Source organism: Fringilla coelebs (genome assembly GCF_963513975.1).
Source record: "Fringilla coelebs genome assembly, chromosome: 5".
In the NCBI taxonomy this organism is placed as follows: domain Eukaryota; kingdom Metazoa; phylum Chordata; class Aves; order Passeriformes; family Fringillidae; genus Fringilla; species Fringilla coelebs.
This window is the reverse complement of record NC_140033.1, coordinates 48,424,246-48,450,336: the sequence shown is the minus strand read 5'-3', so window position 1 is coordinate 48,450,336 and position 26,091 is coordinate 48,424,246. Positions and strand designations below refer to the sequence as shown.

At 48.8% G+C, this 26,091-nt stretch overlaps 2 protein-coding genes across 3 annotated transcripts in view; both read left to right on the top strand.

The window, feature by feature from the left end:
- Positions 1 to 1,653, top strand: part of LOC311153555 (coiled-coil domain-containing protein 134-like) — a 46,733-nt gene extending 45,080 nt beyond the window's left edge. For both annotated transcript variants that reach the window (XM_084205489.1, XM_084205490.1), the window contains one exon: positions 286 to 1,653. In XM_084205489.1, coding sequence (XP_084061615.1) covers positions 286 to 411 — 126 coding nt within the window. In that variant the 3' untranslated portion in view covers positions 412 to 1,653. The remainder of the gene's footprint in view (positions 1 to 285) is intronic.
- Positions 1,654 to 2,086: 433 nt separating this feature from the next.
- Positions 2,087 to 24,560, top strand: SREBF2 (sterol regulatory element binding transcription factor 2). The gene is made up of 19 exons (XM_084205372.1): positions 2,087 to 2,263; positions 6,598 to 6,978; positions 7,878 to 8,059; positions 9,208 to 9,348; positions 11,118 to 11,339; positions 12,446 to 12,560; positions 12,754 to 12,935; positions 13,725 to 13,917; positions 14,873 to 15,054; positions 15,747 to 16,020; positions 16,355 to 16,524; positions 16,726 to 16,894; positions 17,464 to 17,584; positions 19,073 to 19,182; positions 20,469 to 20,601; positions 21,109 to 21,277; positions 22,444 to 22,629; positions 23,518 to 23,629; positions 24,242 to 24,560. The coding sequence occupies exons 1-19, from the start codon at positions 2,182 to 2,184 to the stop codon at positions 24,460 to 24,462; spliced, it is 3,345 nt and encodes a 1,114-aa protein (XP_084061498.1). The 5' UTR covers positions 2,087 to 2,181; the 3' UTR covers positions 24,463 to 24,560.
- Positions 24,561 to 26,091: the final 1,531 nt, after the last annotated feature.

Genomic DNA, 26,091 nt, shown 5'->3' with positions numbered 1-26,091 from the left:
AATGGGTGGCTTGTGGGAAATGGCCAAAAGTCACTGAATAAGCATGGCTGAAACACAAACACTGAATTCCCCATCTGTGCTCTACTTTGGGTACCTGGTGCCCTGTCTTCCCTTCTGTGGCCACCTGCCTCATAAGCTGAGACTCTGTTTGCCTCATGCTGCATCTGTGCTCAAAGCTTCTTGGACTGCGAGGCTTGTACATTGCCTTTGGGGGGTTTGGAGGGGTTGTACCTCTGGGAGGCTGTGGGTGCTCCCCAATGCTGACCCCTTGCTGTCAACCCACAGTTTTTCCCCAGTGCTGACACCTTTCAGAAGGCGCTGCGGGATGAGGAGAAGAGGAGGAAGAAGGAAGAGAAGCGGAAGGAGATCCGCAAGGGCCCACGCATCTCCCGCTCACAGTCGGAGCTGTAGCAGGCTGGGTCTTGTGCCTTGCAGTGGGGGTGACACTACTGGAACACAGAGTGGCTTTCTCCCTTTTTGGCAGCTTTGGGCCGGTGCCTGGCCGTTCCCTTTCCATTTGTGCTGTGGGTTTTGTTTTGTTGCCTTTCATTTTTGTTCAGTGGAGGTTGCGTGGTGGTGCTGGTGGGTTGGCCCACAGGGGCTAAAGTGGGATACCCCTTCCACAGAGGTAAAGCACAGACAGGACAGCACTGGGGCCATCCCCTGGTCAGGGTGTTGTTGCCTTTGGGGAAGTAGGGTGTGGGGGGCATGCCTCTGGTGGAGCCCCGGGATCCCTCCTCACTGCAGCACACCCCATGCAGAATGTGCCTCCTCCAACACGGGTGGGCTGGGGAGTGCGTCACACCAAACAGCCTCATGAGCAATGCTGCTTCTCTCAGTTTTGCTTTTCGTTGAGCTAAACAGGTGATCTCATTGGCACCCCCCCGCTGGGTTCTACCTGGTCTCTGCACAGCTGCTACCTCTGCCAGATCAGACCTTCCCTTTTCCCAGCGGCTGTTCCACTGAGCAACGTGCTTTTCATTGTCCGGGCGTAGTTGAAAATGCCGATGGCAGCTGTTCCTGGCCGATGGCATCTCGGGGCCACCGCAGGTCATTCCCTCAGAGAGGCAAATGCCCAGTGAATTTTTGGACAGGAGGAATTTTGGTACTTGGCCTCTTTGCAGCCAGTGGGTGGCTGTAAGGCAAGTGATGCTGAAGATGCTGGGGAACCGGCCCTGAGCCACTGAGAGCCTGTCCCGCAGCTCATGGCCCATCCCTTCTCTTTGGGGCTCATCCTCTCGAAATGAGTCCCCAGAGGCCCTTGTCAGAGGACAGCCAGACGAGTCTATGTGGTGATAGCAGGGCCGAAGTAGGGAGGGAGCCAACTAGAGGGGCTGCAACCTTCCACCGGGTGTCCGGACTGCCATGGGGACAGAGGTGAGGGGCTGGCCCAGGACTCGACACAGCCACCCTGTGATTCCTCACCTGTGCCGATGGCGCCGCACCAGAGCGGGTTCTTGCATAGGGGCCTTCCCCAAGGAGCCGGTTCTCTGCGTCGGGCTGGTGACAACACAGCCTTTGAGGAAAGGGAAACGTCCCGGAATTTTTAACAGCAGAGCCAAGTCCCTCCAATGAAGGGAGGGGGTGGCAATGGGCGCATTTGGTTTTTCTTGAATAAAATTGACTTTATTATTTTTTTTTTAAGTAGAAGAATCCTGGCTCTCGCTCCCGTTCCTGGTGGGAGCGGGTGTACGCCAGAGAGCGTCGAGGCTGGCCCCTCCGGAGGTGAGGGTCGTGGGCGCTGCGGAGGGAAGGACAAACCCCATGCTCTATCTACCGCCGCCTTGCAACGGGCCTTTCCGCCGCGCATCCCGGCGGCATCCCGGGACGCGAGCCCTGCCCCGGCCGCGTTTCCCGTGGGCGGTGGAGGCGGCGGCGTCGATGCCGCTCCCACGCGCGGCGTTGCTCCGCCCCTTATGAATATTCAGCGCGCGGGGGCGGGGCGGGCTATGCTAATCGCAGCTGCTGATCGCTGACGCGCCATCACACCACGCGCCGCCGCGGCCGCCGATTGGCCGGGGGCGACCTGGTCTCATTGACAACAAACCGCGGGGGGCGCGCGCGCCCGGGCCGCGGGGGCGGGGCCGCGGGCCGGCCCAAGATGGCGCGGGGTCGGCGGCGCCCGCCGGCAGCGGCAGCAGCCTCCGCTTGAGCGCCCGGGGCGGCGGCGGGCCCTGCGCCATGGAGGGCGGCGAGCTGGCCGCCGAGGGCATGGACACCCTGACTGAGCTGGGCGACGAGCTCACCCTGGGCGACATCGACGGTAGGCGCCGCGGGAAGGAGCGGGGGGGTGGGGTGGAGACGGCGCGCGTGGGCTCCCCACGCGTGTTGGGGGCAGCGCTCGGGTCTCCCCGCGCGGGCCCGCGGCTGCTGGGGTAGGAGGCGTGGGCGGGTGGTCCTTGGATCGTGCTTCTGGAGCGTTCGGCGTGGGGGCGCTTCCCACGCGGTACCGGCTGCCACGCGCGCGGGGGGAGCGGGCATCCCCCGTCCCGGGTGGGCACAGGCGGGGCAGCGGAGCGCGTCCCGCCGGGCAGCGCTCGCCTGGCGAGCGGCCGCGCGTCTCCCCTGTCAGGGGAGCGCTTCTGGGCGACTTTCGCGGGGCTGCCGCACGCCTGGAGTGGAGGCCGTAGCCGCAGGAAGGCGGTGGGGGTGTGGGGGTCCGAGCCGCCGAGCCCACCCTTCCACCGGTGGCCGGCGCGGGGAGGGGTCGGGAAAAGCGCTGACCGTGTCCCCCGGCTCCTGCCACAGAGCCGCGGGGCAAGCGGCGCTGCCCACGGTCCCCCCGTGTTTCCTCGTGGCTCTTTTAAAGTAGGTGCTAAACGATGGCTGAAGCTGTGCCTCCACTACTGCCCGTGGGAGGCCCAGCCTCAAGCCCTTCTGCATCGAAACAGCTCTAACTGCTTAAATTTCCCCTTTTCCTTGCCATCCTAAAACTTTACTGCATCGCTGGCACAGCCACCGACCTGTGAGAAAACCCCTGTTTTCCACCGAAGTGCAGCAAAATGAAGCGCCTGCGTGTGGCGCCTATTTTGTGTATATTTTTGGCGACACCGAGCAGCTCCTGAAAACCCCATTTAAAATGATATTTCTCGGTGTGGTCTGTGCTGTAGGCTGGTGGAGATGAGCTCCTGCCTTAGCTCACTGCTCTGCTGGGCTGTAATCCCAAACAGAGCTCAGTTTTAGGGGCGGCCAAAATATCCTTGTTTAGCAGCTGGGAGATTAAATTTTAGCAGTACTTTTAGGTTTCTAATTGACACTGATTTGCCACATAGCTTGGGGCGAAATTTATACTCCTTTTTTTCTTTTATTATAAAAGAAGAATATACCTTATGAGAGTGCAATGGGCTTGGTTATTGCTGATAAAGTTTGATAGTGCTCATTGAGGGAAGTGTTTGCTGTTGTTTGAGCACCAAGTAATGAGGTCTCAAGTTCCATACGGAAACTGAGAGGAATTGATGAGCCCAGCAATGGCTCTGAACTGAGGTGTGCCCTGGGAGTTGTGATTCAGAGCCATGAGTAACTTAGGAAAACGAGCTTCACTTTCCTCCCCACCTCCAGGGGTGGATTTTCCCGGGGAAGGCAGGGGAAGGATATGTGACAATCCAGCTTTTTTTGTGCATCAGCATGGATTCATCTCAGGGTTTGAAATTTTGTATTGATTCTTGTTTGGTTTTTAAGTCATCTTGTGAGTGTTCCTCTCCTGTTCAGACTGAGGGGGCTCCTCACTGCCTGTTGCGTGGATTTTGGTTTTTTGTGGTGGATGTGCTCTGGGATGTCAATGCTCACTGGGTTCATGGTTCCACACAGGGCACAGGAGTGGCCGGGGGCCCCAGTGCTGAGCCCAAAGGCTCTTCTTGCCCCAGCACAGGCTCCTCCACCAGCCACGGGCATCTTCTGCTGGCCAGGCACTGCTGGGCAGCATCGCAGTTCAGGGGCTGAGTCACCGGGAGGTTGAAGCCGATCAGGGATCAGGACAGGGAGTTGATTCTGTCTGTTGGAGTCTCTGCTGCTTTCTGTTTCTCAGAGCACAGCACCTCCAGGAGTGTGAGGAAGAGCAGCGTTTGTGCTGGAGAGCTGAGCCGCTGCCTGGGAGAGGCAGCTGAAGCCCAGCCCTTGCCTTTCTGCCAGGTATCAGGCCCTGGGCTGATGAAAGTGGCAAAAGCCCTTGGTGGGCTCAGTTTTGGTTTTGTAATACCTTGTTGACATTTTTGAGCCTTGGGCTGGGCTGGGATTTTGTTCTGCAGTAAGGTCACTCTGCTTTAGGGCCTGAGACCTAGATAGCTCTCTGGCACAGAGGGTGCAGGTGCTCTGGTGACACCGGGTTTATCCCTGATGGCTCCAGAAGCACCTGAGGTTTCTCACAGTCAGTGTAGATATTCTGATTTTTGGGTAGGCAAAGGTGTTTTAAAAAGCACAGATTTAGATTTTGGGTGTTGGCTGTTTCTCTTGCTTTTAATTTTTTGTGTGTGGTTATTAGGAAAGCTCTTGAGCCCTTTAAAAGAGGTGGGTTTTAATTAAGACTGCCGGACTTCCTGGCAGTCTTAATTCTTAAAAATTAGGCTTAAGACTTCTTGCGTTTAGTCAAAGCTAAGTCTGTCATAAAGATGTGATTTAACTTGTGAGAGCAGTAGTAGTTTTTAAAATAATCTTATTAAATCTCCTGTATTGAACACAACATGCTTTAAAATATAGTGCTTGAAATTTTGTTCTTATGCTGGAATTTACTCTTCCAGAGAAAATCTCATCTGATTTATGTTTATTCCCTATTTGCAGTTGTGCTGTCTCATAGTGAAATAGCAATATCATCAAATGCAGAGTTTGGGAAGTAGTCTGGATTATCAGTTTTATCATGGTGAGGGTTATTTGGGATGGGCTTAGTTGAAGTCAGTTGGAATGTGAAGAGCTGTTTAATATCCATCTGGATGTTGATCTTGAAACAGCCCTCTTTGTTCTGCTAGTGTTTTGTGAAAGCCAGTTAAGGCAATGCATTAAAAAAAAAAAATCTTTCATTCCTATAGTGAAGAGTGGAGACAGGGGTTTGATCCAGCTGGTCCCTGAGGGTGGCTGCTGCCTCAGGCTGGGGGAGCTGTGCGTCCCCACTTTGTGTCAGGTTGTGAACAGGTCAGGAGGACACATCTCCTCCCAAGCTCTTCCCTCCAATAGACTCTAGTTCTTGAGAGCAGTGGTAATGGCCAGTGCTTAAATGTGTGTCAGGGTGTGGAGGGATTGCTATCCAAAGGGAAGAGTAGTAGTATCACAGAAATATGTCGAAATGTGTGTTGAGGGAGCAAGAGGCTTGGAGGAGGATTCATCCCTTTGCCCTGTTTCAGACAAAGGAGTGTCAGACAAATTAATTGGATTATGTGTGGGTGGCATTTCAGAGAGCTGAGCAAATTAATAGCCCTCTTATTGCTGGGATATAATCCATGGAAACTTCTTCTTGTCAAAAGTTTACTACTTCAAACCTACCTCATAAATCACAGCAGCAACATCATTTAGGGTTTGTGAATGAGGAAGGTCCTGGTGTAAGAAGCCCTTTGCTGTATTTTTTCCTATAAATCAGAAATCTATTTTTTGCTTCCTAAACCCATATTTATTATTTTGTTATAATCTCTCTTAGGTTTGTGGGTACCCTCTTTTCCTGTTTCCAGAAAAAAAAATAAATGGGACTTGAAGAAAACCATGGAAAAGCCAGTGCAGGAGGGACAGGTCCTGGAGTGGGGAAGAATGTCTGATTCCTCATGCCACTGCCTGCACACAGATCAGGGAAAGATTCATATGTCTTAAGGTGTTAAATTGGGTTAGATGGAGGGAAGAGAAAGCTCTGCTTATGAGCAATGATCTCTTGGTTGTGAAATGTTCACCTCTACGGGAAAGGCCTATAGCGTTGCAGTAGGAGCTTCTTGATGTGGGCTCATAAAATCCTGGAGAAGGTGGGATGCAGAAAACTTGTTGCGCAGTGATTGCAGGCATAAAACCAACAGAAAAAGTTATTCTGATGTTTTAAACATATGCATGGATTTGTCCTGGTACCGTTCTATAAAATGGTGTTTCCTTTCATAGTTTTTCCCCAGTTTTTGTTATGCTTGTAAGTAAAAGAGAGATAAGATGAATTCTTATCCTGTCTCTTCCTTTTCCAGATACTCTCTGGGACACTAGAGATAGGAGACTTGAAAGCTCCCAAAAGTTGGGTGGGAGATTGGTTAGTGCTGGAATTGTGGAGGTGCTTGGTTTCTTCCTGCTGCAAGGGTTAGACTGAAGGAGTGATGGAACAACAGTCTAATATATTGGAGATGGTTTTAAATTCTAGTCTGTGCTTGGATCTTGTTGTCTGTAAAGTGCTGTGGGAGGGTCTTTATTTTTGCCCTGAACATCAGCAGCAGTGCTTTGCCACTGACCACGTCCTGGTCTCTCTCTGGAGGTGTTGCATTGGTGTGATGTTCTCTGAAGGTTTTGAAGAACCCAGAGCTCCCTTCTGTGCACTTACACCATAATTCCATGATGTAAATGGCAGGTGTCAAAGTATGCAGGTGATGAAATAGTGTTGAACAATTTCAACTGTTTCTGTTGAAACAAGTTTTTTCTTCTGTTTTACAGAGATGTTGCAGTTTGTCAGTAACCAGGCAGGAGACTTTCCAGACCTGTTTTCGGATCCCTTGTGCAGCACCTTCCAGGGCGGCGGCGGCAGCAGCAGCGGGAGCCTGGAGCCGCAGTTGCAGCGGCCCTACAGCCAGGTGCAGCTGCAAACCTTCCCGCCGCCCCCTGCCTCCCCCCAGCTCCAGAGCCTGCCGGTGAAAGCGGCGCAGACGACGCCCCCAGCCCCTCCTCGCTCAGCCCCTGTCCTGCAGCCGCGGCCCTCGGTGCAGCCTCAGCTCCAGCAGCAGGCCGTCATGATCACGCCAACGTTCAGCTCTGCTCCCCAGACCAGGATTATCCAGCAGCCAGTCATCTACCAGAATGCAGCCACAAGCTTCCAAGGTAGTGCTTGCGGTGCTACGGGTGTGCCTGGTGCACTTGAGATTCCAGGATGCTCAGGCTGCAGATGAGCCTGGTGCACTTGCAGTAAATGGCATCACTGTTCAAACTCCAGGTGCATCCTCAGCCATGACGAGTCTGATGATCCTTTTCTTGTGATGCTGCCTGTGGAGTGTCCCTTCTCCTACCTGTGTGGCTTTGGAGTTGGGGAGCATGAGAAATTGTCAGGAATGAGATCTTAACTGTTTTTGTGCGACCTCTTACCGTAATTGTCTTGCTCTTCTCATCTGGCCTGGCCTTCTGCCCTATGGCTCTTGGGAGGCTTGAGAAAAAATGTCTTAAAACATCATTGTTGGCAGCCCTGTCCTCCCACTGATGGGTGCCCTGGGCGGATCCCATCTGTCCCACACAGCAGTCTGGAATGAAGGCACATTTTATCTTCTAAACTCTGGAGCTCAGTGCTTGCACTGAGCAAAGACACCTGTAGTAATATTTAGCAGTCTTCCTTTGTGAATGCTTCATGACTTGATCCTCTTCAGTAGGTTTTGATTCTTTACATGACAGATAGAATCCTATGGTCCACCAAGATCAGAGGGAGTGGGAAAGTGCCGTCCTGTATAATGCCACTGAAGCAGAGTTCTGTGCTATCAGACTAAAGGGTTTTGACTTTATTTTCTCTTAGCTGATCCTCTCTGCCTCCTGGAAAGCTGCTACTCTAGGTGCAGTGCCCTCTTGCAGAAGTCACCAAAGCAGCTGGAAGTTTCCCAACACGTGGGAGGTGTTAGATGAATGCTGCCTACTAAGAAGCAGTGGGAAGAAGAGGAGTGATGCTAGGAGCGTTTCCAGGCTCCAGGAGGGAGATGTGTGTCTCTTGACCATTTGACATCTCTTCTGCTTTTCAGTTCTCCAGCCTCAGGTCCAGAGCCTGGTGACATCCTCGCAGGTGCAGCCGGTGACGATCCAGCAGCAGGTGCAGACGGTGCAGGCCCAGCGAGTGCTGACGCAGGCTGCCAACGGCACCATCCAGACCTTGACGCCTGCCACGGTCCAGACTGTTGCTGCTCCACAGGTTCAGCAAGTTCCAGTAAGTAAAAATGCAGCATGATGGGGGGATCCAGCAGAACAAGAAAGTGCTTTTGTGGGTCTGGTCCCCCGGCTTGCCCAGGGAGAAGGGGTGAAGCTGTAGGGCTAGCGATCCTGCCTGGGATTGCTTCTGCACAAATGTTTCTAAACCTGAGAGGTTTAGAAACCTGAGAGGTTCTAGCCAGCCCGTGTCCCAGAAGCATTTTACTTCATGCAGGTCATGTGTGAAAGTTGCTGTTGTGAGATGTGATGTGACTTCTGGGCAATGCGCAGCAACTGTTTTCAGTAAAACAGTAACTAAATGCAGTCTAAAATTATTTTTTAACTTGGTGCTGCCAAACCCAGTTGGAAACTTTACTTGAACAGGCTTTCTTTGACTTTTGCCTTCTTTTTTGCACATCCATCACCTCTACCACGTCTTATAAGGACTGGTTGATAGTGGAATGTGTTCTTTTAATTCTTCTGTCATTTTTAAAAAAATAGTTTTACTGTTTTACAGTGCCATGTGATTTTTTTTTTCATTCTTGTGCATCTTTGTATTAAAGAAAAATGTTTGTCTATGAGACTCAGTATGACAGAGTTGCTATGGTTCAGTTGTACTATGCCATCTCTGGTGTTCTCAGAGAGTCAACAAGGTATTTGAAAGAAATAAGTGCAAAATAACTTAGAGTGGATTTTGATCTGCTTGATATTAAAGGTACAGATCCTTTCAGTGAAATTGCACAGAGAAGCTACTGTGGGTGTTTGCCAGAGCAGACTGTCCTATCTGTGTTAGACTGAATACTCAGACAGTTAAAGTAGAGAGCTAATTATAGGTGTAACTGGAGAGGGGAAAGCAGCTTTTCCATCAGCTCTTTTGTGTTTTTATATTCTTGTTTACTTCTGGTGACTGATTTGAAAACCACAATCGTGGTGGTTCCTCTGCCCCATGCTATCCAGTGCTGTTCAGACTGTCTCCTGCTCAGGGTTTGCACTGGAAAGCATCCAGGTGATGCAGGGTACAAGTCAAAGAAATACTCACCTTGCTCTTTTGCCAGCCACCGAGTTGTAAAGCTATTACAGCTCTTTCAGTGCTTACCTCTGGCTACTGAGATCAGCAGGGAAATATGAGCCTGCTCTCCTCTTCACCTGTAACTGTTTTCAACCTAGGTTCTCGTCCAACCTCAGATCATAAAAACGGATTCCCTGGTCTTGACAACCCTGAAAACAGATGGCAATCCTGTTATGGCTGCAGTACAGAACCCAGCCCTGACAGCACTCACTGCTCCCATCCAGACCACAGCTCTGCAGGTACCTTGTGGCTGTCCTTCCATCCCTGTCCTCACTGATGTCCTTTCCTGTTAACACAAGGAAGAGATTTGTGCTTTAGTGTTCTGCAGTGGCACAGGCAAGAAGGGGTTTTGAAGGCTGTTGTACACACGTCCAGGGCAAGTAATACCCTGGTTCTGTCAAGGGTAAACACACAGATTGTATTGTTTGGCTGCCTTCCCATGGCCAGTAAGCAAAGATCAAGGGCACATTTCTGTTTAACTTTTTCTGGTACTACGAGGAATATGGCCTAAAAACTCAGTCTAGTTTTGAACTTGAAGCCAAAAGCTAACTTGCTCAGAGTACCTGTGGAACTTTCTTTTGCTCCTCAGTAGTGTCTAATAGTAGTACATTAAATGTGACAACTGATTAAACTACTTTTCAGAGGGCATTTGTAGGGAAGATTTGTCATAATCATTGGAGGTGGCAATTGTTCTTCATGGCCTCCGCTTGTTATCAAGTCTTAGAAATTTATGCCCCCAAAGAAACATTTATTATGATCTTGTATGTTCTGAACAGATATCCTTGTATAAATATTTACTTGGGAAGATAAGTTTGTCAGTGTGGGCCTAAATGTTGACTTGTTTTGCAGTAGCATGGTAGGCTTCTTAGAAGCTTATTAGCAACCAGGCTCAAATCTTCCATAATCTGCTTGCTTTTAGATGACGTTTTCACACAACTTGAGGCTTACAAGGTTGTGTCTATCTGAAGCATGTCTGAACACATTGAAATTAGGTGGATATTAGCCAAGGAAAGGTATAGGACTTAAATTCACTTATTTGTCAAGTTCCAACTTGAAGTGAAACTGGAATAATTTCTGGTATCCCAATTAGAAGACTATTTCAGTTGAAATTGTTCCTGAAATTGGTCATTACTAGTTTATTCTCATGGCTAGCTGATCTAGTCTAGTTTTGTCTTTTGACAGAAATGACTCTTACTCTCCATAGCTACTTGCTTCCCTGATCCTTGGTGTACTTCAGAGAACACATGTGCCTTTCTAAATCTTGCTTTGCTGGATTAAGCAGTCTGAACGTTCATTACAGCTGTCCTAGGAGCCCCTCTGTGCAGCTGTTCTGGTGGGATTCATCATTTTTTATTTCTGAATACCTACTGCTTTAGTTTGCTTAGATGGTCTGTCCTACATCTAGGTGCCCAAGTTTGAGCTTTCCATTCTGCTGTATATCACTCGTTAGTCTTAGTTCCTCATATTAAGGCATTTTTATAACTTATGTTTTGCTTTTTTTTATTTAATGAAATTCAAATTAATTTGGACTGTGTTCCTCAAGCCAGAGGTTGTTTTTTCATAGTTGTATCCTTTCCAGCATTGTCGTTACTTGTGTCATTGGAAGTAGTGTAGGCTGTTGCTGTTTTCATGACAATGTTTGTCCAAAGAAAAGGTGGATTTTGACACTTGGAGCGTAAAGATTGTGGGAACAAGGAGGGGCTTTTGTCCCTTGCTGTATTTCAGTGGATGAACAGAGTGTAGTATTGGCAGAAGTGTTGATGTGCTTGGAGAACAGGAGATGTTCCTATTCCACAGTGACCAGTGTGGGAGCCAGAGTGACAGATTTTTCCTGCGTTGCTGTGCCAATGCTTGTGCCAGCTAAGCAAGATGGAAGGATTTTGGCATCTCACACGTTTTCTGAGCTGTACCAACTTTTTCTGATTCCTGTTTACTCCTTCTGTTGCCATCATAAACCTTATCTAAATTGTCTGATTGCTCTTGACACTTGTTACACCTGGTCTTGTAGACCCTGGTTGGGAGCAACGGGACCATTTTGACCACAATGCCAGTGATGGTGGGACAAGAAAAGGTGCCTATTAAACAAGTTCCTGGGGGTGTCAAGCAACCTGAACCACCTAAAGAAGGAGAGAGAAGAACAACTCACAACATCATTGAAAAGCGCTACAGGTCGTCCATAAATGACAAAATCATTGAGCTGAAGGACCTTGTCATGGGAACAGATGCCAAGGTAAAGACGGGAGATAAGTGCAAATGTGGTGTCATAAACACTTGTCTGCAGGTGCTCATTTGCTCTACCAAATGAAGCATTTGGGTACATGCAGCTGTTAGTAGCATGCACCCGTGTATTGGGGTAAGACTGGTGAGAATCACTTGTGTTCCATAATTGTATTGAGGAAGGGTCATCTGTAAAATATTAATTTTACTATGATAGTGGTACTGTTTCTTGAAAATAAGCTATACCTTATGCATTTGTTCTTATATTAATTAGGTCTAACTTAAAATAGGCCCTCTAGGTAGAATATCCAAGTGGATGTTTTGATAACTCAGCTAAACCAGATCTTGCTTCAATTAAGTTTCCTTTTCCATGTGACTGCAGTAAGGATGAGGATTTACAGAGCTTTCCAGTTTGTTTCCTTTAGACATTGAGCTGTAAAAACTCCTGCTTGCTCAAATGTTGGAAGCTTTCTTGCACCACATATTTAGGGTTTGTTCCTACTTGGTTTACCTGATGCTGGTGAGGCAGGCAGTAGTATTCTTGATACCTTCTCTGACTACTGCACAAATAAGTGGACTAGTGAAGTCACCTCCTATTGCTGAAAGTGCAAGCTTTTGAAATCATGGGTGTTGTGCCGTGGCTTCAGAGTACTTTTGACTTATGTTTAGAAGATAAACTTGCCAACTGCTGCTGGAAGCAAGGATTTGCATGGAGAAGGACAAGCGAGTAAGGCAAGGAGGGAACTACTAATCTCAGAATTTATCGGTGATCAGGCAGCAGCTTGTTCTATCCCAGAATTGATCCATTCATTTACAAACTGGCACTTTCAAAGGACTATTTCTGGCTGAAACCTAGGTGTAAACTCCATTGTAATTTGGATGTTATTCTGTTTCTCTTGTACTGTTCTTTTAAAAGATCTTAGAGAGACCTCATCCTTGTTGATCTTTGATGCCTTGCCCACAGAGCATGCTTTGCTATTGGCTCCTTTGCAGCTGCTGAGAGTCCTTTATACCCTTTTTTTCACCACATGATACAAAGGGTTGTGGTATTCCTACAGGCAGCAGTGATCTTTGATGCTCTTAATATAAACTGCTTTTTGTACATTTAATTCCTTACAGATGCACAAGTCTGGAGTCCTGAGAAAAGCCATTGACTACATTAAATACCTGCAACAAGCTAACCATAAGCTGAGGCAGGAGAACATGGTTCTGAAGCTGGCTAACCAAAAAAACAGTAAGTTGTGGAGACTCTGTAGCAGATGGGAGGCAGTCAGCATGGATGTAGGATGTATCTTGCAGTTTCTTATTCTTCACAGAGGTTGTATTGATAGTGGCAAGTGTTACTCCAGATGACTGAGCCAGTCTGAGAAGTACCGAAGGAGTCAGGGTGGAGAAACATGTACACAGTGCACTCTGATTTTTTTCAGAGCTATTGAAGGGCATTGACCTGAGCAGTCTGGTTGACAACGATGCAGACCTGAAGATTGATGACTTCAACCAGAACGTGCTGCTGATGTCTCCTCCAGCATCTGATTCAGGATCTCAGGCTGGCTTCTCTCCCTATTCCATTGATTCAGAGCCAGGAAGCCCTCTCCTTGATGATGCAAAGGTAGTTGTGACTTCAACTGTCAAATTCAAGCTATCTTCTTCAAGATATTTAAGAGCCAGAATTTAAATTCTTATTCTCAAGAGTGGAACCAGCAGGCATCTGGCAAGCAGATTTGCAAGGCTTAGAGATCCTTTGTAAGCTTGAGGAAGGTGCATGTTTGTGTTTTATCTTTCTTTAAATTACTGAGACTATTTCCTGAGCTGTATTACCTGAGCCCTACCTTAGTTGCTGGAAGAGCTGTGCTTATCCTTCAGCCCCTGTACAGTCTCTGTGGACTTAAGAGTGCATGTTCATTACCCAAGGAGCTTTCCAGGATATGTATGTCCAGTGAGCAAAAGGAGGACTAGAACTTGGAAATGGATGATGATATCAGTTGTGGTTAATAAGAGAGAGACCATAAGTAATCAGAGTAAGAAAAAGCTGTTAGCTGTCTTGGGCTTATGGGTTTGTTTTGTGGATATCACCGAAGTGGGTTTTCTGGGAGAGCCTCAAAAGAGTAGGGACAGCAGAGGTTAATACTAGCCTAACCCAGGGATACAGTTACAGTTAAAACCTGAAATGACTGGACACAGAAGGAAGTTGAAGGTAGTCAAATATTTCAGCCTTATCTTACTAAGCTAGGAAAAGCTTTACTGGAGTTCTTGCTGATCTGGAGCTCAAAAGCAAATTTATACATGTTCTGTTTCTCCTTCTTCCCTACCCCTTCCTTGGCATAAACATTTTTTGTGCTCCAGAATGGCAAGCATTGGGTTTTTTCTCCTTTTTCTCTCCATTCCTATTCCCTCGAAGGTTAAAGATGAGCCTGACTCTCCTCCTGTGGCACTTGGTATGGTGGATCGCTCTCGAATCCTCCTGTGTGCTCTCACATTCCTTTGCCTTTCCTTCAATCCACTGACATCCCTCCTGGACGCGCGAGGAAGCCCCGAGTCCGACAGCCTGGTGCGCCATGGCTCCGGCAGGAACGTGCTGACCATTGACTCAGGTAAGAGCTGGCGTGGTTTGGGCCACGGGGGATGTCCAGCCTTACGTGGTCTCCCTAAAAGCCACCTGCAGCTGTGAAGGCTGCTGGTCACAAAGTGGAGGGTGGCTGTGTTTCAGCAGGATGAGTTTGTGTGTTCAGGAGTTGTACGACCTTTGTTTAGTGGGTGGGGAGGGGCAGTAAACTGCAGGGCAGGGCATGGAAGGAGGGCCAGCTTGGATATGGCTCTAATTCACATCCAGTGTTGTTCTTGCATAAAGTGAGCCATGGCTCAGCCTGGTGAGGTTGAGGTGGCACCTAGTTGTAGCCCAGCAGCTTTGGTTTTTGGCATAGACCCTTAAAAAGTAGTTCAGGGTGAGAGGCGTCTTCCTGTCTTCACCAGTCTTTGAGGCATGTTCACTTTGTATTTGGTTTTAAAGTAGCTGACTGATTTTTGTCACTCAGTCATAAAGTAGTACTACACTGTTGCTATGGAGTCTTGCAACTGGGCTTTTTGATACACTCATTCCCTAAAATTCATAGTTAAAAGTTCAGCTTAGGAGAGGGTGAGGGGATGCTGAAGGCGTGCAGTTGTTTTCCTGACTGGTAAATATGATTCCTCAGTGTTGCTTTGTAAATTTAACAAAGATTGGGAAATGATACTGGAGTATTGAGTACCTGTGGGTGTGTCTTACAGAAAAATCAGAAGACAGCTCTTGGAAAATTAAGTGCTGATTTTTTTTTTATACATCAGTCTTGTAAAAATAATCATTTAGTTGGGAATGTTGAGGATGGGATGTTGGAGTTGGGATGAAAAGGTGTTGGTATGGGTGTTTCCTGATTGAACTGCACTCTTTGCAAAAGCTGATTAAACATGTGGCAAGCGTAGCAAGACATCCTTTGGAGTCTGCACTTGTATTGCCAGGCTTTTGGTGTCCAGGTTAGATTTTAACTTTCATTTTTGGGATATCCATTGTAGATGCAGCTGGTTGGTTCGGTTGGGTGATGCCCACCCTAATCCTGTGGCTGGTGAATGGAGTGATTGTACTGAGTGTGTTTATAAAGCTCCTCGTGCATGGAGAGCCGGTGACCCGGCTGCACTCAAGGTCCTCGGTCACCTTCTGGAGGCACCGCAAGCAAGCGGACCTGGATTTGGCACGGGTAAAGTTGACTCCTTGTTTTGCATCAAATATATCTTTTAGATGGGATTGTGCGTAAATGTTTCCCAATGAGGCAGTGGCTTGGCACTTGCAAGATACTGTATTCATTGAGTGGATCATCCTGTGTGATTTCAGAGAAGCTATTGCCAGGTTGTTCTGAGCAGATTACTGTCCTACTCAGCCTAAGTTAGTGAGGCATGGAAGCAGTGGAAGAGGCTCCTAATCTCTGTCCTTGTTGCTAGCTACTGCATCTTGTATTAGTTTTTGGCAGCAACATCTTGGGTTTTGTCCAGAATCTGGCCTCTGCTGCGTCTGTCTGCTGTCCTCTAGCATCTTGGAAGTCCTCTTTATTGTTGAGGAAACATTATATTATATTATAACATTATACAACATATTGTTGAGGGACCCTGAAATTTCCATGGTGTTTGACAGGTCAGGAAGCTCTTTTCGTCTAGTGCTGATGTGTCTCACAGGGAGTACAGGATCAGAACCACGTGTAGAAAGTATATTTAGGGCCAGATTTCAAGCTGGTGTAAACTGCTGTTATGTTTTCAGTTTCTGTGTTGATGTCCCTCTGCTAAAAATCTTGTCCTGACTTGCACATGAGTTTGCTTTGCTCCCAGTGCCAAGGAGGTACCAAAGTGTCTCTGATAGTGATTTTTGTTGCTGAACCTTTCGTTGTGTTATTTGCAGGGTGATTTTGCTGCAGCTGCGTCAAACCTGCAGACTTGCCTGTCAGTCCTTGGGCGAGCACTGCCAGCTTCCCGCCTGGACTTGGCCTGCAGCCTGTCCTGGAATGTGATCCGCTACAGCCTGCAGAAGCTGGCCCTGGTGCGGTGGTTGCTGAAGAGGACTTCTCATCAGTGGCGGGCAAGGGAGGCCACCGCAGGATTCGAGGATGAGGCCAAGACCAGCGCTCGAGATGCAGCCCTAGCGTATCACAAGCTCCATCAGCTCCACATAACAGGTGAGAGCAGAGGTGGCAGATCTGTCTGGTTTTCCTGAATGAGGAGACTCAGCTGATCCTGGAGCATTCAGGGAGAGCACTACAGCCTCTCTCCTCTGGCAAGGCTGCTGTTAGAAATTAGCCTGACAAATTTTAGGAGGCACTTACTAAAACACAACAGGTTCATGCAATAAAAGAACTTTCTAAGAACAGCTGAAGCACCAGCAGTGTAAGCTTCTCATATCAACAGGTTCTTGTTGTTTCTTTAGGATAGTGGCCCTGCAAATTGTGGTAGTATTTAGTAGCTGGTACTACTGATTAAAAATTAACACTTTTCCTTCTCCTGCTGGTACAGGTAAACTTCCCTCCAGCTCAGCTTACTCAGGCTTGCACATGGCATTGTGTGCTGTGAATCTGGCTGAGTGTGCAGAAGAAAAAATCCCACCCAGCACAATGGCAGAAATCCACCTGACGGCTGCAGTTGGCTTGAAAACCCGCTGTGGAGGCAAGCTTGGTTTCCTGGCGGTGAGTTGTGTTATCTTTCCTCATCATACCCTCAAGCAGAGATCTAGAAAAGCCTGGAAGCTGGCATTGCGGTGTCTTGGAGAGGGCATCTACTAGCACTGCAATTATAATATGACCTGCAATTATGATATGATCTTTGTCCTTGGTGGTGCTGCTCTTTCCTTAGATACTGTTCTCAATCTTGTCCTCTCCTTTCACCAGAGCTACTTTCTCAGCCAGGCTCAAAGCCTGTGCAGCTCGGAGCGAAGTGCCATTCCTGACTCGTTACGTTGGCTGTGCCATCCCCTGGGACAGAAGTTTTTTGTGGAGCGAAGCTGGATGGTGAAATCGGCTGCGAAGGAGAGCCTGTACTGCACGCAAAGGAATCCCGGTGAGAGCCGCTCATTCCCCAAGTGTGTGGCATCCCAGCACTTTGAGGCAGTCTCTCCACTCTTTTCTGGGGCAAAAGTGGGTATCATGTTTGGGAGTGTGTTCTTTTATCCCCACCCTGTTTGTGGTTCTGATGGGTGAGAGGGCATGAGGAGCTGAGACATCTCCTCAGCCTGCAGGGTCTGGCTTGCCGCCCTTTGTATTTTGTACTGTGTTGTACTGCTTTTCTCTATCTGCTGGAACACAACCCAAAGGTGGCCCTGAATGTTTGGGGAGTGACTTTGGGGTGACCAAGGTTTATCTTCTGCAGAGTGGTGTCGTCACTGTTCTGCTGAGAGGCTGAAGTGCCAGAGGGATCTTTGGCCGAAGGCTGCAGCTTTAGAAGGGGATTGAAAGGATAAAAAAGCCCTAAAACTTAGTCTCTAAATAATTCAATTAGTTTCTTGAGGTTTTCCCTCTACTATTCTTCATCATGCTCTTTCCTACATTTTGATTCTTCTTTTTGAGTGTATTGGGAGGTGTCTAGGGTGATGTGCAAGTTAAATGGTTTGGTTTATCCTTCTTCTCTAGCGGATCCCATTGCACAAGTCCATCAGGCATTCTGTGAGAACCTGCTAGAGCGAGCAGTGGATTCGCTTGTGAAGCCTCAGACTAGGAAAGAGGTAGCAGGACAAGAGGAGGAGGAGTTGTGGTGAGTATGTGTGGCTCACTGGGCACTGCTGGCCGCAGCAGCAGACTCTGAGGCAGGGCCCATAAGCACTGACCAAGTGCTGTGGGGCAAACTGCTTGGGTAGTCCTTATTAAAGGCTTGGAACAACAATGCCAATCTGACCACCAGTGTTTATTAGCAGAGCAAGCTCTGCCTCTTTGTATTAAAACCTCTCAAGTCAAAGGTGAACCTGGGAGTGGTGGGGATTTCGGGTGTTAGCTGGGGTAATACTGGTTGATTGCTCAACTACATGGATGGCACTTTCTCTGCTGAGACAAAGTTTAATGTTCAGGAGGACAAAAATTAGCGTGCACCTACCTCTTCTATAGACCAGGACCTATGTCCAGCGCTTTTAGAGCGTGACTGGCAGGTCAGAGAGTGACCCCACCAGCTTGCTACTTTGTGCATGAGTGTTCTTCTGACTGAGTGTGACATCTACCTGCGGTAAAGAACCAAACAGATGTGTGGCAATAGGAGGAAAGATGAACTTGAATATAATTGTCATTGTCTCTAAGCTCTTTGACCAAATGAAAGGAGAAAATGGGTGGGAAACAGCAGCTTTTTGAACCATGTCCAGCTTTCTCCTGGACTCCACAGGAAGCAGGAACCCAGCCTTTGCTAGTAATTGAGCACTGTTTATTGCTGATTTCCAGATATGCTGGTGCCAGGCAAATGTTACATACATATATGGGAAGCTCTGTAAGGATCCTGTCCTCAGAAAGTGTGGGTAAAAGCCTCAGATGGGAAGATAATTCAGTTTCCCTACCTGTGTAGGAAAAATACTGTGTAGCTTTGGGTTTTTTCTCAATCTCGTCTGTTTCCTGGCAGAGAAGGAGCAACAGTTTGGTTTAATTGCTCATGATCAGATGCTGCTATTGAGAGAAGGTAAAAGGATTTGTATAAGGGAGGTGGATTGTCACTATACTTTGGGAGTTCTGTCTCCTCATGGGAAGGACTAGATCTAGTACAAGAGCAAACTTTTGTCCCACTCTAGGGGTGGGAGCTCAAGATCTTCATCTGTAGCATGTCGCAGTTAAATTAGGTCATTGCTGCATATGCTATTTTCTCTGACCAGTGCTGAGAACATGCTGTCACTTCCATTCTTACATATTTGCATATATGCAAATAATCAGAAGTGTAGTTCAGCCTCTTTTGGAGGCAGTGACTGAAAAAGTGCCTATAATCAACTTGTAATGTATGTCTATGTTTGAGGTCAGCCTTGAGGTTAAATCTAGTTCTGTGCTGGTGGTCATGAAAGGGGAGATGTGAAGCTGTTCCTCTCAGAGCATTTCTCTGCACTTCTAATCCTGGGGTGGTCCCTTCAGTCCACTAGTATTGTGTTACCTGTGGAGCTTGAACTTTCTGTGGGCTTAAAGGGTCAGCACTGTTTAGCATGGCTTGTGAACGAGAAGTGCCTTGGTATTTTCTGTTTGACAGCATAGCAAAGATCTGCCTTGTTCCTTGTTTCAGTGAATTCTCGGGTGCCATGGAGTACCTGAAATTGCTCAACTCGTTCTTGGACTCAATGGGGAGTGGAGCCCCACCCTTTGCCAGCAATTCCGTACTCAAGTCTGCCCTGGGTAAGTCTGGCAGAACTGAAGCTCTTTCAGATGCAGGATTTACTGCCAATACAAATTTCCTCTCCTTACCACCTCTCAAACTTCAGTCAAGGAGAAATGCAGTCCTTGGAGTGAGGCCTGATTACATGCCAGTGTGGTGCCACAGCTCAGACTGGAAGAAAGCGATTAAGGAGGCTCATAAATTTGGCTCTGTGTTACAATGCTGAGTGCCCAGCCAGGGACTGCTACTATTTGTATTGTTGGGCAATATTTTATTTCCAATTTGAACCCTGTGCCCTCGCCTGAGAGCTTGCTCCTAGCAATGCAAAGCAAGAGGAAGGGTGGAGCATATAAACAAACGTAGCAGCATTGCAGTTGAAGTACAGGAAGGGTTTTTTTCCATTTAATTACCTATTGAACTGGGTTGCCCCCACTTTCACGGTGGCTGTCAGATATATTCCTCAATCTCCAGAGACCTGCAGCCTCTGCTGTAAGCAAGCTCTGGGCATATATTGGGAGGGCTTGTTTTGGTCCCTTGGTGTATATTTAGTGGGACAGCAAGGGCTGCAGAATCCCTCTGAGCCATGTGCTCCTCTGGGCTGGGTTGGTAACAGACTGCTGGAGTATTTGTTTAGCTTGGTGTTGGCACAGACAGCACCTGGCAGCTCACTGGGATACTAGTGCAGCTTTAGAGACAGACTAACTGCTGTACCTAAATCTATAGAGCAAACATAGTAGGAAAAGTAAATAATTGTTTTTTTAAAGGGAAGTCTGTGCTTGGGTCAGTATTGCCATAGAATTGAAAAGCAGGTTAGAGTAGCAGAACATATGTCCTTTTGCCCTAAGCAGGCTTTGGGAAGTTTTTGAGGGGATGTTAAATAATGAAGGTAATTCTATAGGAAACTCTATGTACTGTTTTAATGGTGATCAGTGCCAATCATGAGTGTATATATGAGTGGAGTTATTATTTGGGTGGTGGTGAGTGGAGATCATTGTCAGTAAGGAAGTCAACAAATTTCTAGACAAGATGGTGGGATACATTCTTGTTGACAAGATAGAAACATGCCATCCAAAACTCTGCTTGCAGTCAGATGTAGGGTGTTTGCGTGCTGCTGAGTTCCTTTGTGTTTTTGCAGCGCATTTCAGCATTCACATGGGTGGCTGAGTTCCCATGGGATCAGTTTGGGCCCTTAGCATCAATCCCAAAGGAAGGCACTGGCAAGGGCTTGTGATACCTGTCCACTTCTCCAGGTGTGAGGGAGCCAGGTGTGCTCTCCCAGGCTGCAGGCGCTGGTTGTGTTTTGCAGGTCCTGATGTGGTGTGCCGGTGGTGGTCAGCAGCCGTGGCCATGGCAATCGCTTGGCTCAGAGGGGACGATGCAGCTGTGAGGTCACATTTTGCAGAAGTGGAGCGCATGCCAAAGTCCCTGGAGATGTCAGAGTGCGTACACTTGTACACTTTTCAAACTGCTGCTCCTTCTAAACAGGGGTGACTCTTTCCCCTAAGGCTATTCTGTAGAGTCACATCTGCCTGTCTTCTGGAGCTGCATGTCTCTTGTGCTCTGCGAGTGTCAGTGTTCTCAGTAGCTCATGTGTAGGTCAAGGCTTGCAGACTGATAATAAAGCTATGGACTGGAAATCTCAGTCATAGTTGCTTCTTTAGGGATGTATTTTGGCTTTGTTCTAATTGTACAGTCTCCCACCTTCTAACATCAACCAAAACTCACGTGATGATGGAAAGGATGGTGTCATCATCTCTCTTCTTTTGCACTAAAGAATCTTTGCCAGCTTTCTCTCAATTGTCTGTTCTGTCTGTGTAGGTGAGGAAAAATTGCCATCTTTTTTCTGTCTAAGGAGTGATGATATCTCTTGAAGGTGGGAGAGTGAAAGCTGATGCTGTAGCAGCATGGCATGGTATTGCTTGAAAGCAACCTGCTTTCTCTTTCAGGAGTGCCCTGGTGAAAGCTACCTTCTACATGTGTAAAGCTATGCAGGCCTCTCTGTCTGGGAAGGCAGATGGACAGCAGAGCTCCCTGGGTCACTGTGAGAGGGCCAGCAGTCACTTGTGGAACAGCCTCAACATGAGCAGTGGCACGTCCAGCACTGTCCTCAACAATGTAAGCATTGTAAGCCCTGAGATAACACATGGTCTATCTTGATTGTAAGGTTGGTCTTGCTGCAGGTGTGTCACTTCTCTGTTGTAGCTACATTCTCCATTTACTCTGTGGATCATGGGATTAGAGGGGAGGCTTCTTCCCTATCCTTGAAAAGGGCATTGCCATTGTTCTGTTTCTGCTGTATGGGGGAGCAAAGCCACAAGTACAGTGTCATCTCCCTGGGCATGGTGGCAGCTCTCCTTCCTCTTGTGCCAGTAGCTGTCACCCCTTTCTGGTGCTTTGACCAGTTTGAATTTGGCCCTGCATAGATGGAAAGTATCCATCTCTCTCCTCCAGGTCAAGTTGGTGATACCTGTAAAACAGGACATCACTAAGTCAAGTCTGCTTGTTTCAGGCCACACTCATGAATGTTTGAATCCTCTGACACAGAAGTATGACTATGCTGTGCTACTCCTGAGTTTGTGTGGGGCTTGTTTCTCTTCTTTCCAGGATTACATAAAACTGGAGCTTCCCTCCATGGCTTATGGGACGTGCTTCTGGTCCCTTTCGTCTTTGCTGGGTGGCAGCTGTAGTGCATTGTAGTTGCATTGCATGTTGTGGCAGTGACTGTGCAATGTTTCTGCAGTGCAGTACAGAGGCACTCTCCGTTCAGCAGCACAGGCAGAGAGCCCTTCCAGAGCCGGGAGTGGTGCTAGAGGGCAGCAGCAGATGGGGAAAAGGGGTTTGGCAGCCACTGTCGGCTGTGCCATGACTGCCTCTTTTTTCTCTGCAGGTGGCAAGGCTGTCTTTGCTGTTTCCCACTAGTTTGTGTCACTTTTTGGCAGGAAAACCTCTGCAGGAGGCTGTGTTTCCATGGGATCAGTTTGTATTTGTTACCATTGATCCCAGTGAAAGGTGCAGGCAAGGGCATGTAACATTGATGCAGTGGTGCCCTTGGCACGTTTCCTTTTCTTGGTAGAGAGATGCCACTTGAGCAAAATGCAAAGGCCTGCACCTTTTGGTGCATTGTAGTAGGGTGACACAGCGGGGAGGGCAGAGAGCCCCCAGGTGGGCAGGAGGTGCTGTGGTTGCCTTCCCGTGGGCCGTGTCAGCAGCCACGTAGCTTGTTACTCGCCTAGTGCTGTGTGTTACTAAAAGCGTGTGCCCGGGCATCTTGGCTCTTGCAGATGATCCAGCTGCTGGCCTGTGACTTGCTGCTCTCCCTCCGCACCAGCCTGTGGCAGAAGCAGGCCAACGCCAGCCAGGCGCTGGGTGAGACGTACCACGCCTCGGCCCCCGAGCTGACGGGCTTCCAGCGCGACCTGGGCAGCCTGCGCAAGCTGGCCCACAGCTTCAGACCCGCCTACCGCAAGGTGAGGGCTTGCCTCTCCTGCCTGCTCACCTCCAGCTTATCTATAGCCCTTCCTGGGGGAATGGGAAGCTGGTGCCCTTGGGAACACAGGGTGTATCTGAGCTTGCATGGTTTGGATACTTGGGGTGGGATGCTCTTCCACTACCAGCCTCTGTACTTGCTGTTGGTGGCTGATAAGGGAGGCTCCTGTGGGAGTGCAGTGCATGTGGGGAAGTATCCACCTTAGTTTCTGCTTAGAAAACTATCAGCGCATGTGTATTGCCAAATACCATGGCATCCTGCCTATTAAGGTGGCTTCAGACTAAGTCTGTCCATCTGGGGAGTGTGGAAGGAAGCTTCTCAGCCATGTTGGCTCTGCTGAGTTAGCTGGAGGGTCAAAAGCCTTCTGCATCTGTAGACCCCAGGTGCTTTTCTTGGCATTTCTCTGCTTCTCTTCAGTTCATCTAGTTTTAAGCCTCTGTAGAGGAAGTAGAGTCTAATACTTGGACACAAGAGTTGTTCTGGTATTGTCCAAACTCCAGATTTCAAAGTTTCATGCTGTTACTAAAGCACTGCACTAGCAGCATAGGTTAAGAATCCTGCCTGGACCACAGTGCCAAATTTTGCTCTCAGATTTTTCTACCCTGTTCCCTGCTCTCAATCCTCCCCTTTTCCAGGCCACTCACAGTTAGGTGTCAATTTTTTTTCCCCTTCCTCATGGTTGCCCTGACCTGTAAATTCCCCAGAGACAGGTGGAAAGATGAGGGAGGAGCATGGAAATGGGTCTCTGTTTTTGTCAAGGTGTCAGTACTCCGCTCTTGAAGTGTTGTGGCTGAGGGATGACAGTTCAGCCACAGCATCGTCCCTGTGCCAGCCCACCTCTCATCTTCCATCCTGCCTTCCCTTCCAGGTCTTCCTCCACGAGGCCACCGTGCGCCTGATGGCAGGGGCCAGCCCGACCCGCACTCACCAGCTGCTGGAGCACAGCTTGAGGCGACGCACACCCCAGAGCAGCAAACAAGGTCAGCCCTGGGGTCCAGGCAGCGACCCACTGCATGTGGGACTAGGAGGGGGCAGTGCTTGGGCAACGTGTGAGGGCATAGATACAACCTGCAGTGGCTTCTGCTGTGTCAGGGTAATGAGCTGCCATCAGCCTGTGGCTCAAGGCAATGCTTCGGCCATGTTCTCTACAAGCCAGCTAATGTGAGCTGCGAGCCCTGGGCTGGAGGTGTCGGCAAACAGATGGAAAACATTTGCCTTCATGAAGCTACAAGTGCACAGAACTTGGCTGTCTGGGGTTTGGAGCAGTCAGTGCAAAGGCAGAAGCTGGGAATTCTAAAGGGAGGAGCCAAAAGATGAAGGATATAAGGGAATGGGAAGCATGAATGTCAGTGTTGGTTTGAGCCCTAGGAAGTGAGCTGAAAGGAACTGCCTCTGTAGAAGACAGGACTGACAGTTCCTACCTGACTCTAGCTCAGTGTTCTCCTAAAGGCCCTCAGGGTGCCCCCTGCTCTTGGCTCAGCCAGGGGATGCCCGCCAGGGAAGCCTGTGGCAGTTGAGGGCCTGTGTGGTGGGGTTTTCTCATGCAGGTGGTAGCTCTGTTAGAGTTTTCTCTGTTCGCTGTTTGCCCATAGGTGAACTGGACACGTTGCCGGGCCAAAGGGAGCGAGCCACGGCCATCCTGTTGGCCTGCCGCCATCTCCCCCTGTCCTTCCTGTCCTCGCCGGGCCAGCGAGCGGTGCTGCTGGCTGAGGCTGCCCGCACCCTGGAGAAAGTGGGGGACAAGCGCTCCTGCAACGACTGCCAGCAGATGATCGTCAAGCTCAGCGGGGGCACGGCCATCGCTGCCTCCTAACGCCGACATGGGTTCCCTTTGTGCAAAGACAGCCTGGTTGAACATCAGCCTGGACTTCCCTTCTGGACCTTAGAAAAAGTGCTAGGTTAGGGCTGTGCTGGTGGGATCAGGATGGGGTGGGAGAGGGAGGGAGGGTTTTGGGTTTGATTTTTTTTCTAAACTTGCCCCAGGTTTAGCTTTACTAGCTTCCTTGCTTGTTCTCAGGCACTGCAGCAGGAATCTGTCTAGTTGTGGTTTTTGTCACTATGCCTGGGGCTGTTGAGAAACGCTGCCCCGACACAAATCACCTATCCCTGCTTGGGAGAGAAGCCCACAAGCCCACGGCATAGAGAAGTGGCACATCCCGTGTCTGTCCTCAGGGGTATTTTGTTCCCTTTCCAAACACCTCTGCAGAAAGGAAATCTCTGGGGAGGGCAGAGGATCTGTTCAAGCCTTGTCCCACGGGGCCGCTGGGGCCTAAGGCTGTTCCCAAAAGAGAGGGGAAGGCACCAGCTTTCCTTGAGTTGTGTATCAGGAAACTGAAGCCCCCTAGACCCAACTTACCTAGGTGCTCTGGGAGTATCGCTTGGGGCCAGTACTGCCTGGAAAATTTCTCTACAGTTTTTATACAGGTTTTTTTATAGGAATGTTTGTGGCTTTACAAAAACATGGGGAACAATGCAGCAGATTTCCCTTCCCTTCTGCTTCATGTGTCTTTTCCTGTGATAGCTGCCTCCAGTTTTCAGCAGGGGGTGGGTTTGTGGCAGACTGCAACAAGCAGAGCCTGATGGAAGACCTTGGCATCCCTGGTCATCTGGTGCTGGGTGGCAGCAGAGGTGGAAATGCAGTGCCCTGCACTTGGCATGAAGGGTGAATGCTTCTCTGGTGCCTTTTTGTTGATGCAGAAAAAATTTTTAGAAACAGTTTTTTTATGTTACTCAACTCCCAGTCCCAGAACTTGTCTTCAGGTGTTTCTCCTTACCTTGTCTAACTGCTCCACAGCTCTTGCAGGATTTGGGAGGTACTGGTTTAGGGTGCAAGTCTCCCAGCTTTGTTACCGTTGCTATTCAGAGCAGTTTGACTTGCAGGTGTTGAACTGCCTGTGACTTTCCAGGAGTGGGAGGTGGATTTGGGACAGGGAGAGAACGGTTTGCCCTCTTTCTCTCTGCCTTTCCTGTTGCATCTCTCCAAAGAAGTGCAGAGTGGTTGCCCTCTAACATGTGCCTATGTGGAAACCAGCATTTGGCAAGTGGGCATTGCTGTTCCTCCATGTGTACGGCCGGCATGTTCTCCATGTTGGCAGTTTGAAGCATTTAGATACAGGCAGCCATCCAAATCCATCCTGTCCCAATCAAGCCTGTACTGCCCAGCTCCTGCAAACTTGGACTGTTTTGCAAGGAGCTTTTACATCTATCCAGCTCTTGCAGAGAGGCATGAGCTCCTTCAAAATGAGAGGAGAAAGATAGGGGCTTGTGGTTTCCCTTTGCACAGGGTCTTTTGGCATCTGGGAGGGCCGTTTAATGTGCTGCAGTAATTGAACACAGGTAAATGCTAGTCCTGGAGTTGCCTGGCTTCAAGGAGAGGGAAACTGGGGCTAGGAGAAACCTGTCTCCCAGCAAAGCCTGTTCCCAGTTATTGTGGTCTGTAGCT